The sequence below is a fragment of the Caenorhabditis briggsae genome, assembly GCF_000004555.2.
Source record: "Caenorhabditis briggsae complete genome, chrV, whole genome shotgun sequence".
Classification (NCBI taxonomy): domain Eukaryota; kingdom Metazoa; phylum Nematoda; class Chromadorea; order Rhabditida; family Rhabditidae; genus Caenorhabditis; species Caenorhabditis briggsae.
Window position 1 is genome coordinate 3,563,028 of NC_013488.2, and position 11,267 is coordinate 3,574,294.

Consider the following 11,267-nt stretch of genomic DNA (forward strand, 5'->3'; position numbering starts at 1 on the left):
TGTTATCCCTAGCACATTGAAATGCTACTACAATATATTTTATTTTGTCATATTTTGTACCCATCTTCCATGTGAATTCCCTATTACCATTAAGGATATTATAGCTTTCGAATTGTCTATAAATGAAAGGCATTTGTACTAACTTACTGCTTTCGAAAATGTTCAATAATTTATTCTGCATTTCAAGACTAGGGACAATCTTTGGAATAATCCATTGTAATCTTTTGATGTTCATCTTCGCTGTAAATTTTTTAGCATCTGACGATACAATGCTATTTTTATTTTCAAGAGATCTGTAGAGTGATAACTGATGCTTCCTACCATAGACTATTTTGTTGTAGCATTCAGCAAATCCAAAGATATGTGTCAACGGAATGCAAAAAGTTATAGTGCCTTTTCTATTTTTCGTATATTTATTTATCTTGTATGTTATAATATCCTTAGTTTCTAAAATCCAGCCAAAAGTATTCTGCTTGTTCATAGTACTACTATAAGTCAAAAGACCTTTCATCAAACTAGCTCTACCAGGATCCATTATGTTTTCTACTTGAACACCATCCATACTATATGTTGCTCTATCAAACAAGAACATTGGTGCATTATTAGTTAAGGAGACTTCATCAGTTTCTGCTAAAGCAGCGTCATCTAATTTGGAAAGTTCTACTTCGAGGTAAATGTAAGACTTATGCAAGTGTAGATACTGATCACATGTCTCAATAACAAAATTAATTTCTCCATGTTGATTTAAACTAGAACCTGAAGAAGGAAAAACACTTATGAGATTCTCTTTTTGAATGGAAGTATCAGTCACAATAGGAGCGTCAACTACGAGTATTCTATCAACGGCTTCTATCATTTTTGATGATTTATATAGCAAGAATTTAAAAGATTTTTATCAACTATTAAATGCGTATAAACTTTAGAACTGTAACGGTGTTTTTATTCTTGATATGGTTTCAAGAAGCATCCACCAAGCCTATTATTTGTACGGAAAACTCCCCAATCCAATATTTTAGAATACCCAAACTACACAAATGCAATTATCATAGAATGCTAAACAGTAAATCAGAAATAGTTCAGTATGAAGTATTCAAACCAAACATTATTGAATATGTTTCAGATGCAAAACTATGTAAAAAATTAGTTAGCGAAGTTTCAGTATATACTGACCTTTCTGGATATGAACACTTGGTTGAAAAAGAGCTTAATCATTATCCAATTACACTTTCCGAATGTAGAGAAATGATCAATAACAAGAAATGTGATTATGGAACGTTATCAAAAGGCACCTCTAACACATGGAGTACTAATAACAAAATTGATGTAGATTATCCAAATAGATTTACCAGCATTTTCACCCCTAAAAGATATTACAAGGAGAATTGTATAGTTATTGAAACAAAGGTTTACTCTCATTTCAATCAATCTAAACCAACTAACATTCTTGCCAACATGAACAATTGCAAATATCAAGATGGATTTTGTGACATAAAGAAGAATGAAATTATCACTTGGGATGTTAACAGAGATCAGAAATGTCAATACATCTCGATAGGAATACTTGATGGGATATACAATAACAAACTTTGGGTTAACAATAAAAACCAAATCGCATTAAACTTTCAATCAAACAAAACTGTGACTGATTGTAACATAGACCTGATGATTAGTGATGAAGGCTTTGCCGTAAGAAAAATTAATCGAGCCCCATCCCAATACGCTCCAAGCCAAATTCCTGTTTCAATTCCAACATATCCTCAAAGACAACAGCATGAGGATGACAGAAGAAAACGAGAGCAAGAAGAACAAAGAAAGCGTGATCTGGAAGAACGAAAGCGAGAACAAGAAAGGCAAAAACAGTATGAAGCAGATCTGAAAGATTTTGAGAAAAGAAAACAAGAGAAACTGAAGAAGGAAGAAGAATTTGAGAAAAAGAAACAAGAGAAAACTAAGAAAGCTCAGGAAGAGGCTGAAAGAAAAGAAGTCGAAACGTTGAAGAAACAGCGGAAAGAAGAAGATTGGACAGTTTACGATAAAGACAATCGAAACCCACCTCAAGCAAAATCCAACAGAACCAAAAGAGAGATCGCAGATCTTCGATCGGCTCAAAAAGAACCTGTTAACTTCCAACCACTCCCATTACCAAATTATGATGAATATTTAAAGATCAAACAAGATTGCGACAACCTACCTAGTTATGAAGCATTCAAGAATAGCAGAGAAGGATGTGATTCACTTACAAGTTATACAGATTTCATAAACAACATTGCAAACTATGAAAAAGAGCAACACTCTAACTCATCTACAGAAGAAACTTGGCAACCTTTACCATTCCCAGGATATGAAGAATATTTGAGTATTAAAGAAGATTGTGCTATTCTCCCAAGTTATGATGAATATAAAACCATCAGAGAGAGCTGTGATGCATTCCCAAGTTACATAGAATTTATAAGAGGATATCAAATTATGAACTATTCGAGACTGGAAAACAAAGACGCATCAGAAGAGAACTATACACAGACTTCCAAGCAGCAGGAGAATTTCAATATCTCGAAAACCAATCAAACAATTTAGTACGCCATACAACCGAAGTAATGTGCGATATTTTCAATGAGCAAAATGAAGTTCTCGAAAGTCTTATCAGAGAAAGCCCCAGAAGATATATTCAGAAACAGTTGAATCATACAGCCATCAAAGTAAGGTTTATAGATTCTCAAGAGTCAAATGGAATTGTTCAAGTTACATTCTGTAAAGAAATTGATGAAGAAGAAATCGATTTCATTGATCTTACTCGTTTCGATGGATACAAGTTGAGCTTAGCGCTAACACTAGGACAAATTCCAATCAAGATTAAAAGTCTTGGAGACAAAATTTGGTACTTTAAGAATGACTACTCTGGAGGAATTATTTCCAATAAACCTCAGCTTCATCCTATGATTGATTTTAGAACTAATATTACTAACATGAAAGATTTCAAGGAATTTGATCTGAAATTCTTAGATGACAAAGTAGTGTTCAATGAGCATATTCTGTTGGATATGAAAACAAATATTGAGGAAGAACTTATAGAAGAAATGAGAGAAAAGTCTGATGTTTCGATTGAGATTCACGCGAGTAATCAAGACTCTACAATGTCTCATGAGATATTAGATGATGTAGAAGGTTTCTTTGGAAAATGGTGGCTTAGAATTTGGAGAGTTGGTGTCACTTTGCCAGCAATTTTAGTATACCTCTTTATTGCCAGATCATTCTGGATGATACTTTCACCAAAAACTTTTATTGATAGGAAAAACAGAAAACGAAGAAGAGAATATGAGGCTGTAGAATTAAGGGAAATGGTACATCGTCCATCTGTTCAATCGCTTACCGTTGATTAATTATAATACTAAATAAATAACTCAATAATGAGATTCTTCCACACACAAGAGCAAAATTCTACATCCAGTTATGTGATTAATAAACCCAACGTAAGTAATAAAATAGAACTATTAGATAAACCTCAGGAAGGACTCCCAAGTTTGAAAAACGAAGAAAATAGTAAACCACACCCCAAAGCCACGAAGGCTAAAAACAAATCAAAACTATCGAAAGAAAATAATGATTTCCTGAAAGCTCTAAAAAGTGGATCTGGTTTTAAGAGAATCTAGACTATGTGTAGTTCTATGTGTATATCACAAGTTTTACAATCAATAAGCTTATTCTCTTCATCCATAAGTTTCAATGTAAGAGTGTTACAGTATTGACAGCTTTGTGGTAGATCAAATTGATTGGTTCATACTTTATATTTTTTACGTTATTGTTGAATTTGCAAATTATGTTACTGTGAGCTTCGTTCAGAAAAGAATCGCAAATAAGGCTACAAGACAAGTAAACCAAACTATTCCTATTCCAATCCAATGTTCCATCAATCTTCACTATGGCAATAGAGTTTATCTTAATGTCATGTGGAAAATCAAATTGAAAAGCTTTTTCGTTGGACTTTAGATTTAAGAATAAGTGAACCATTTATTAGCTACTAAATTATGAAATCTGATTTCGCTGATTATTCAGTTAAAAATTTTTATTCTAAAAGAAACAACAACCCTCTTCTTCCTAGTTCAATAAGAGCTTGTATAATAGGAAAGTCTGGTTGTGGAAAGACTAACCTTTTAATGAATTTACTCTTGGATGAATATTGTGGAAACGATTATTTAGATTATGATAACTTGTACATATTCTCTACGACTCTTTTTCAACCTTGTTATCAAGCACTTGTGAATGGTTTTGAAAATGGCTTAAGCAAAAAGGAAATCAGAGAATGTTTTAAGAATCAGAATTTTATGATAGACAAAAAGGATAAGAAAGATATATCAGTTCACACTTCTGATAGTTTAGATGAAATACCTGATCCTAGTTCTATCAACCCAAATAAGAAAACTTTGATGATATTCGATGATCTAATGCTTGAAAAACAAAATAAAATAGAACAGTATTACACCAGGGGTAGGCACAATAATATAGATTGTTTTTACATTTCACAAAGTTATATAAAACTACCAAAAAACACTATCAGGGAAAACGCTAACTTTTTCATAGTTTTTTCTCAGGATAAGCTTAATTTAGACTATATCTATAGAGATCACTGTGGAGAAGTAGATAAAGCTATCTTTTTGGATATGATATCAGAAACTTGGAAGGAAAAGTATACGTTTTTCACTATAGATAAAACTAGCGATTTGGATGATGGCAAATTCAGGAAGATGTTGAAATCCTTCTTTGTCCTATGAACGCTTACGGGAGGTATTTCTTATTTTAGACATGTTTTTATTTTGGGATATTTCAAATCCGTTTTCCGTATTCCGTATTCCGTTTAGCTCGGCTAAACGGAAATAAATTTAGCTAAACGGAAAACGGAAAACGGAATACGGAATACGGAAAACGGATTTACATATATACGTAATAAAAAAACACTCGTTTCGGAGTGTCCTAAAGCAGAATATGGACATACGCAAGAAAGAAGCCAGATCAAGAAGCAAATAAATGACTGTTTTCACTTACAGACCCCACAGACTGCATATGTATGTACACATGCATGTGTGTAACGATAAATGTAGAAATAGACACTTGCATGCTTATAAAAAGTTGAAAAAGGATTGGTTGAGAAAAACTCCGGACGTTTATTACTTTATATCATCTGATCGATATTTAACAGATGTTTGGATAGTGATGGACACTATTAAAAAACATTCATTTTTTTGTGATGGTAAAATCTACGAAGACATAGATAAAAACTTCAAAACTAAATTTTATGGTGGGATCGAACCTATTTACGTTTATTGTAATGATAAGCCTTTCTGCAAACTTTATCCGAATAGTGTTATTGACATAAAAATGATTAGAAAAACTAATAGAAACGAAAAAATCCGAAAAATCGATGCACTCCTTAACGGTGAATCAGGAAGACAACAATACTCGTTTGATAATTTCCAAAAAGCCAAAGAAAAAACTAAGAAAGAACCAACAGTAAATTTCACCAACACTCTCAGGAAAACTGATACAGCTAAAAGCAGCTTCAGAAAAGGTGTGCCATCTCGAGAATTGACAATAGAAGAGAAAATAATGAATATGAAAAACGCTATTTCTGATTAACAACTAATCCAGTTTCATTTTTCTTAGCATAAACGGTTTTAACATTCTTAACACCTGCAGCGCTCACTCTAGTTAAATTGGTGTTGGCTAGTTCATCTGTATTAATATTATTTGCAATGCTGATAATCTCTTCATTGGTTATAGCATTTCTTCTATTATTCCTAGTTATGCTTAGAGAAAGTTTGGGAATTTCCACTTGTTCTGACTTCTGTTCTTCTTTATATTTCTTAGCTAGCTTGTTATAGTTGCATCTCTCTTCGTTCAATAAACGTTTCAGCTGAACATTCTCAATACTTGCTGCATTTAGAACTTCTTTAATACATTCATTCATTCCTATCTGACTTACTAAGAATGTCATAGCCTTTTTCAACTCATTTTTACTTCTGTCATCCGCTTTGATAGCATCAATACTATTATAAATGCTTTCACAGGAATTAATATATTGTATTGCAGTTTCACGTGTTATTTCACTCTTAGTATAAATACTAAGTTGGTCAATAGACTTTCCGATATCCGGAAACATTTCTAGAACTGAACGATTTAAAGTATTCAATCCAACAACACTTTTCTCCATTTATTACATGAAAAAAGACCCATGGTTTTGAAAAATGAAAAATCAGTTTCGAGGTAAGAGGAGATTTATCAAATTCGAGTTAGCAGTCGACTTCAAAGTTTTTTCTTCTACTACTCTTTCAGTTTCATATATTTTTTCAACAGCAGTTGATTTATCTTTTGACTTGATAGCAAGATATTTACTAACGTCCATATCTTTTGATAATTCTCTCAGACCTCTATATAAAGTTTGAATAGAAAGATTGTGTTGTTTAACCCATTTCGTCTTATCGATTTTTAATGGGGCTTTCTCTTGATCACAAATATACATTTTTGCTAGTAAAATAGCTTGAAATGAGGCGATGGATAGTCTTAAAGAATTTATAAGAGAGTTAGTATCTGATGGAATGAAGTTGAAACTTGGTTTTATGGAACTTCCGTCTACAGTAGATGTGTTTTTATCTTTTGTAACAAAGTAGTGCTTCTTAATAAATTTCCATTTGTCACTAGAATCTGAATTGTATTTTTTACTAGTGTTATCAAACCCTTGATACAAAGCATTTGAACACAACAATATTTTCTGATAATTTGAAATATCATCAGATTGAATTTTTTTCAAGTCGGGAGACTTTTTGATTAGTAATTCCATTAATCCTTCTGTTGCTGTGTACTCTTCATTGTTGACTTTCAGAATGTTCTGATCAAAAGTAATTCCCTTATTACCTATAGTATACTTTTTCTCATCTTTGTTAAACTTGATTGAATACCCAGCATTACTTCTATCAGATCCATCTTGAAGATAACTAACAATTAGATTGCTAACTACATGTGGTTGAGAAGAACTAGGTAGAGATGGAGGTAAGATTACTGAGGGTTGCTTAATGAGACTTTTACGATTTGTTTTTGGTGTCGAAGTGGATGGAGGTCCTATAGAAAGTTGAGAAGGAGATTTAAAGTTGTTTAGAGTTTCTACTATTTTATTCTTTTCATCAATTATTTCTTCTTGTAGTTTTTTGTTGGATTCTAAAATAGGTTTAAATACTTCAATTCTATAATCTTCTACATGTTCTAAGTCAGTTCGCTCCTGTAAGTTCTTGATTTTGTGTTCTTTTCGGTTTTTTAGAAAGTTCTGGACTATATCATTTCGCCGTTTTGGGTCGTAAATTTCAACTACAGAGTGCATTTATTATATGAAATATTATTGGTTTTAGGTTGAATTGTTCAATATTTGTGAAATTTTATTATAGGTTATAATTGATACTTTTCTTACTCTATAAATGGCCCTAAAATTAATTATGAGGAATGGAACAAAAAAGACCTTCTTACTCAAGTGAGAAAAGAAAATAAGCAGAGAAACCCTAAATTGTCTGATAATCAATTGATAAAAATGACAAAACAAGATCTCATCAACTTCCTCCAAGCTTTGACAACTCCTAATGTTGTGGAGAAAACAAGTCAAGCTAATGGGAAATATTTCAAAGTAAACGAAACAGAATTTGAGGCAGATGCTGAAAAGTTGGTAATAGAGGAACGAAAGAAGTTTCCAGAAACCAAAAATAGTAAGCATCTTAAAATGACTATGTTCAATCATATAGATTCTGAGTCACAAATTCATAAGTGTTTAGATGAAATATATATAGAAGAGAATAATGCAATTAAGCTGAACCTAAGTTTCGGCTATGTAACCGTGAAAAATAATGATTTGAAACTATTTAAACCTGGACGCAACTATTTCTTCGATACAGTGAAACAAATAAACAACGCTGAAGACATCTCAAATTTGAAAAAGGAAATAACTGTTGAAACTATTACACACAAGCTAACTAACAGATTTCCTGATTCATCAACGCGTTTAGTTGGTGTCTATGCTATGGCAGCAAAAATTACTCGATTAGATTTTCCTATTGGAGCACCGATTAATTTACCTCAATACATCTTGAACTCCACCTCAATCATAAGTCTACAGAATGTTGATAACAATTTGTGTTTCTGGTATTGTGTTGCTGTTGCTGATGAAGAGTGCAGAAAAGATAGAGCTAGCAGGAAAGCTAAGGAGTTATTCAAAAACTTCTATGGAACTAAGAAACGTGTTACGGATTATGTTGGATTTGATTATGTTAACGAGCTTGATAGATATGAAAAGTTTAATGAAAAATATGCAATAAATATTGTAAGCTATTATGAAGATGGAACAATTCCATATATTAGAAAATCATCTTTCAATGATTCAAGAAAACCTATCTACCTAAATTTATATCTCAACCACTTTTCATACATAACTGATTTCAGTAAACTATCTTCTATCTTCTTGTGTCAAAGGTGTGGAAAGAAATTTGGAGATAATGCTAATCTGGATAGACATTATGAGACTTGCGCCTTAACACAAGAAGACGTATTTTGTAAATATCCATCACTCTGGAAGAAGGATAGAAACCTAATAGTAGAATTAGCTGATACCTATGATGTAGATGTTGATTTTAAGTATGATTATATGATAACTTTTGATATGGAGTCTAGAATGCAAAAAATGAACGATAAGGTTAGTGATAAATTAACATACACTATGAAACACATTCCGACGTCTGTGGCGATTGCTACAAATGTACCTGGGTTTGAAGATGATAAGTTTATATTAAATGAAGATCCTAATGAGCTAGTGAAAGAAATGTTTAAATGGTTTGATGATGTGGCTTCGAAAGCAAGTCAACTAATGTTAGAGAAAATGCAACCACTATTATGTCGATTAGAATCTAATGATAGATTGAAATCCAAGGTGCAACGATATTGTGAAGTGATTCCTATAGTTGGATTTAATAGTAGTTTCTATGACATAAACTTAATATCTACACCTTTCATTCAAGAAATTATGAAGAGAAGAGAACTAGATAAAATTGACCCAATGGTAATTAAAGAAGGAAACAGATACAAGACTATAAAGACAGGACAGTTTCAATTTCTAGATCAAATGAGTTATGTCGCTGCTGGTACTAAATTAGAAAGCTTCATCAAAGCATATGTTAATGTTCAAAAAGGATGGTTTCCTTATGAATGGTTTGACTCCTATGATAAGCTGAATTATCTAACACTCAATTTGACAATAGAAGATTTTAATTCTTCATTGAATGGTTCTATGGCTCAAGAAAACTTTGAAGACTTGATGAAGATTTGTGTTGATAAAAATTTAGTGACAGTTAGAGATTTATTAGAATGGTATAATATCTTAGATGTAAGACCAATGTTAGAAGCTTGTTTGAAACAAAAAGAATTCTTTTACACATTCAAGCTAGACATGTATAAAGATGCTTGTTCGCTACCAGGTCTTAGTGAAAATATTTTGTATCAGTTTCAAATTAGTGGATTCGAGGAATATTTGAAAGAAAAACCGAAGAAGATTGAGCATTATACCCCTATAAGTGAAACACAAATAAATAAGAGAATAGATGGTTATCGTCAACAAGATGAAAAAGCAAAAAGACCACCTTGTAATTTGACTGTTAATTGTGTTAGAGAAATATTAGAAAATGGGAACCATAGTTGTATATACTGTTGGTTAGAGTTAGGTAGTGATACATGGTCTCTTGATAGAATTGATAATGCTCTGCCTCATGCCAAATCCAATTGTGTAGCTTCCTGTATCAAATGTAACAAAGCTAGATCAGATAAGATGTTCAAAGAGTTTTACAGACACAAAGCAATGTTGAGATTCGAAAAGGATCATCCAATGATCTGGTTGTTTGGAGAAGAAAACAAAAATGCATTCTACAAGCTCAAAAAGAATATAACTGGTGGTGCATCTATTGTGTTTCATAGATATCATGAAGTAAATAAAACAGAAATAACACGAGCTCATTACAACGGTACCGAATGGACGTATCCAGAAAAAGGTAAAGCTGTGAAGAAAATAGTAGGGTTCGATGCAAACGCTTTATACCTTCATTCTCTGGGTGAGGAAATGCCGTGTGGAAAACTATATTTTAAGGAGAGTAATAATTGGAGTGAAATACAGAAACAAGTTTTAGAGAATTCTTTCTTTGGATTTTTAGAAGTGGATATTGAAGTCCCTAAAGATAAGTGGAACTATTTTAGTGAGATGTGTCCAATCTTTGTAAATAAGGAATATGATGAAACTATCTGTGGAGATTATACATTAAATCTTTTGGAATCCTTAGAAAGAAAACCAACAAAAAGTAGAAAGTTAGTTGTTTCACTTCAAGCCAAACAAATATTAATTAAATCTACAAGACTGCGGTGGATGTTAGAACATGGTTGTGTAGTTACAAAACTCTATGGATATATTGAAGCTAAACGGAGAAGAATTTTTAAAGGTTTCATGGATTGGGTCTCAGATGAAAGAAGAAAAGGTGACGTTGACTCAAAGTATGCAATCATCTCAGAAGGTGCTAAACTTGTTAGTAATAGACAAGAGTTCGAGTCTCTCTTTTTTTTGTAATGTTTTTTTTCACTCGGGGGACGTTCGGTTAGCTGTGAACCCCAAACACAGCTTCTGCAAGGCAGATTAACTTTGAGTGTTGTGGGAAATTGATGTCGCGAACATGTGGCCAACATGTCAAGGAGTCTACCCGTCTTTCCTAGTAGACCGAGCAACACCCGTCGGTGTCCGTCTTTCCTATTAGACCGTGCAGTAGATTTCCTTCTCTGGCGTTTACCGCCTGCGCCATCTGTCCCACATTTGAAAAAGCTCTCATTGTCGAATATAAGTGTTACTGATAAGAGGGGTAGTATGGAAAATGGTGACGTATGGAGAGTGAAAAGAGGGAGAAGAGGGTTAGGGGGTTCAGCCCACCTGTCATAATAGACGTCAGCGGGATGAGGGACAGTGTTTTTTTTCTTTTGAAGTTATTCAAAGTTTTTGATGATTTTATCAAGAATTTGCCTAAAACCCTTCCATTTGGAGGGGTTTTTTAAAATGGGAAAAGTGGTATTATTTTCGTACTCGGAGTACGATTTTCGTGCTCGCCTAAAATGGGTGTTTTTCAGCTAATTGTCTTGATAATTTAAGGAAACAGAAGAGAAACTGGAGAAATATGGGGGAAAATGGAGATTTTAAAAAATGGGGGGGGGGGGGG

The 11,267-nt window shown here is 32.9% G+C and overlaps 3 protein-coding genes across 3 annotated transcripts in view; all 3 read left to right on the forward strand.

Moving 5' to 3' along the window:
- CBG10426 overlaps positions 1–3,377 on the forward strand; it is a gene marked incomplete at both ends in the record, with an annotated part of 4,138 nt that extends 761 nt beyond the window's left edge. The window contains 2 exons of the mRNA XM_002635725.1: positions 1,121–2,434; positions 2,575–3,377. Coding sequence (XP_002635771.1) covers positions 1,121–2,434; positions 2,575–3,377 — 2,117 coding nt within the window. The remainder of the gene's footprint in view (positions 1–1,120; positions 2,435–2,574) is intronic.
- The window catches only part of CBG10411, a gene marked incomplete at both ends in the record, with an annotated part of 72,110 nt that overhangs the window by 13,650 nt on the left and 47,193 nt on the right, over positions 1–11,267 (forward strand). The window lies entirely within an intron of this gene.
- The window catches only part of CBG10425, a gene marked incomplete at both ends in the record, with an annotated part of 5,815 nt that continues 2,115 nt past the window's right edge, over positions 7,568–11,267 (forward strand). The window contains 7 exons of the mRNA XM_002635724.1: positions 7,568–7,739; positions 7,806–8,322; positions 8,470–8,996; positions 9,042–9,406; positions 9,464–10,175; positions 10,224–10,374; positions 10,423–10,577. Of these exons, the coding sequence (XP_002635770.1) occupies positions 7,568–7,739; positions 7,806–8,322; positions 8,470–8,996; positions 9,042–9,406; positions 9,464–10,175; positions 10,224–10,374; positions 10,423–10,577 (2,599 nt within the window). The remainder of the gene's footprint in view (positions 7,740–7,805; positions 8,323–8,469; positions 8,997–9,041; positions 9,407–9,463; positions 10,176–10,223; positions 10,375–10,422; positions 10,578–11,267) is intronic.